The sequence below is a fragment of the Eimeria necatrix genome, genomic scaffold (assembly GCF_000499385.1).
Source record: "Eimeria necatrix Houghton genomic scaffold, Enh_scaff912, whole genome shotgun sequence".
Lineage (NCBI taxonomy): Eukaryota > Apicomplexa > Conoidasida > Eucoccidiorida > Eimeriidae > Eimeria > Eimeria necatrix.
The window spans coordinates 1-2,950 of NW_013654711.1; the positions used below are offsets into that span (position 1 = coordinate 1).

The 2,950-nt window shown below is 56.2% G+C and overlaps 1 protein-coding gene across 1 annotated transcript; it reads left to right on the plus strand.

The window, feature by feature from the left end:
• On the plus strand, window positions 1–215 carry ENH_00082610 (hypothetical protein; the record flags this gene model as incomplete). Its single annotated transcript, XM_013583382.1, has 1 exon — window positions 1–215. A coding segment is annotated over one exon (215 nt), but the record flags the coding sequence as incomplete, so codon positions are not given.
• Between the last annotated feature and the right edge of the window lie 2,735 nt (window positions 216–2,950).

Sequence of the window (2,950 nt, forward strand, 5' to 3'; positions counted from 1 at the left end):
GGCTGCTGCTGCAGCGGCAGCAGCAGCAGCCCGCGTGCGCGCGCCGGGCGGAGGCGAGGGAGAGCGGCGGCGGAAGCGGGGCGGACAGAAGGCAGGAGCAGCAGCAGCAGCAGCAGCAGCAGCAGCAGCAGCAGCAGCAGGACCCCACGGGGCAGCGCGGGGCGCAGCAGCAAGCAGCAACTGGGGCCGCAAGAGTCATTTCTGGGGCCCGTTGAGGCGCAATTGCAGCGGGAAATAGAAATAAAAAGATAAAGAGAAGCAGCAGCAGCAACTCTGAGCAGCAGCAGCAGCAGCAAGCTGCTGCTGGCCGCCCTTCGGGCCGGCAGCAGGACCCCGAGGCCCCCCAGGGCCCCTGGGGGCCCCCGGCGCTGCTGCTGCTGCCAAATAAATGTAAAAAAAGAGAGAAGTGCTTCGAGGAAAGGCTGGGGCTGCAGAGTGTGGGGAAAAGTGGTGCTTCCGGCGCTGCAGCAGCTGCTGCTGCTGCTGCTGCAGCAGCGGGCCAGGTGCAGCAGCTGGGGGGCAGCAGCGAGCAGCAGATTCACCTCTTTGGCTCCGGGTTTATACACGCGCTCACTCTTGGCCCTCATTGCTTTTCCTGTTGCAAAAAGAAAAAGGGAATTAAAGGGTGAAGGGCGCAGCGCTGTCTGCTGCGGGTGCTGCGGCTGCTGCTGCAGCAGCAGCAAGCGACTGCAGCAGCTACTCTCCCTCGACAGCCTCAACGGCCCCTAAATCTACATTAAATAAGCAACGACAACTCAAATGCTGCGCAAGACACAAATATCAAACACCCAAACACCTCCTTGCCGCTGCTGCTGCTGCGGCTGTTGCTGCTGCTGCCGCTGCAGCGGCGTGACTGGCGCTGCCGCCGCTGCTGCTGCTGCTGCTGCTGCAGTGTGTTCTACGCCGCCCCCAGCCTCCCCTTAATTCCCCTTTTTCGAAAGCATTTTTATTCAAACTTGTTACATTTTTAAACTGCTGTCGCTTTCCCCCAGCGAACTGGCTAACCGCCGCTTGCTTCGCTGCTGAGGGGCCCCCTGGGGGGATGCGTGCAGCCTAGGGAGCCGCCAGCGGCTCTGTATCGCAGATAATTTTGCTTCCGCTTAAATTAAACTTGTTTTTATAATATTTCCTAAATTTTGGCTTTCTTTGGGTCTATTTAGGGGTCTGAAAGAAGCGGTAGTTCGGGTGTACGTACACCGCGGGATGGCGCTGCCCGCTCAGCTGCCACACTGCTTTCTCTCCAGGTGTCTTTACACCCCAGCCAAACTCGAAATTGACTTTTCTCTTTTGTTCTTGTGGGGCTTTTCATTCTTTTATATTCTTTTTAATTTATTTCTTCTCTCCTTCTCGCTTCTGCCCCTCTGTGCAGCGCCCGCGCGCCCGCAGCACCTCCCGCTGCTTCCTGCCCGCGGCTCGATCACTTCTTAAGTCCTTCCCTTCTTCCAAAACTCACTTTGAACTTTTTCCAAACTTCCAATTCATTCAAAAGCCCCTTTTTGCAGCTCCTGGGGCCCAGCTTTGCATGCAGAGAGCGCAGCAGCAGCAGCTCTTGCTGCTGCAGTTCTTTCTCTTAGTTCTTTCTCTCCCCAACTCCCCCCTGACCCTGCACAGGGGCCCCCAGCCCCGCGGGGGGCCCCACAGGGCCAACGGGAAGCAGCAGCAAGCAGCAGCAAGCAGCAGCAAGCAGCAGCTAGCTGCAGCAAGCAGCAGCTAGCTGCAGCTAGCTAGCTGCGGCTTGCTGCTGCGCGCTGCGGCCCGCTGCAGCTAGCCGCAGCTACGGCGAGGGCTAGCCCCGCTCTTCGCTGAATTAAATGGTTTAATTAATTTAATTATTTTTATTTAATTAAATAAAATTAAAATTAAAATAAAACTCTTCAAATCAAACCCCAACTCGCGGCTGCTTAGTCTAGGGGTATGATTCTCGCTTCGGGTGCGAGAGGTCCCGGGTTCGAATCCCGGAGCAGCCCTTTTGGTTTTATTTTTTGTTTTTCTTTTTTTTCATTTTAGCATTTCTTTTGCTGCCTGCTGCTGCTGCTTTTGTCGAAAGCTGCTGCTGCTGCTGCTGCCGTTGCTGCTGCTGCTGCTGCTGCCGTTGCTGCTGCCGCTGGCGCCTTCACTGCTGCTGCAGCAGCCTTCGCTGCTCCTGCAGCAGCCGTTGCTGCTGCTGCAGCTGCCCCTGCTGCTGCCGCTGCTGCTGCGGCCTTTGCTGCTGCTGCTGCGGCCTTTGCTGCTGCTGCAGCGCTGCTGCTGGGGAGCACCTGGCTCTTGCTGACAGCAGCAGCAAGGCTTCGCGTGTCCTTAGTGGAGAACTTTAGGCCTTTGCTTCCAAAAAGGATTTATTTAAAATAAATAAATTTAAACATTTCAAAAGAAACATTTCAAAAGATTCTGAACTCCGGTGGAAATTCAGTTCCGTCCTGCGCCGAATTGGGGTGTACGTACACCCCAGTGGCCACACGCCGCGCCCCAACTCAGGGGCTTCGCCGCGCTGCTGCTGCTGCTCTAGGGTTTAGGGTTTAGGGTTTAGGGTTTAGGGTTTATCTGTTTTTAGCTGCTGCGGCCCCGCGGCGCTCCGCTGTACGTACAGCTCGCGAGCGCTTGGGGGAATTGAAATTGCATTAATTTGGAAATGTCATTTTAATTAATTTCTGAAAATTTGCAAAACTAATAAACAAATATTTCTAAACTTTTATTCTTTAGGGCCAGCAGCAGCAGCAGCAAGCTGCTGCTGCTTGCTTCTTGCTGCTGCTGCCAGGCCCGCCGGCGCTGCGCTGCTGCTCGTTGTCTATTTGCTGCTTCTATAGCCTACTCTTCGCTGCCGTTCCTGCTGCTGCTGCTGCCGCTGCTGCTGCTGCCGCTGCTGCCGCTGCTGCTGCTGCTGCCGCTGCTGCTGCTGCTGCTGCCGCTGCTGCTGCTGCTGCTGCCGCTGCTGCTGCTGCCGCTGCTGCTG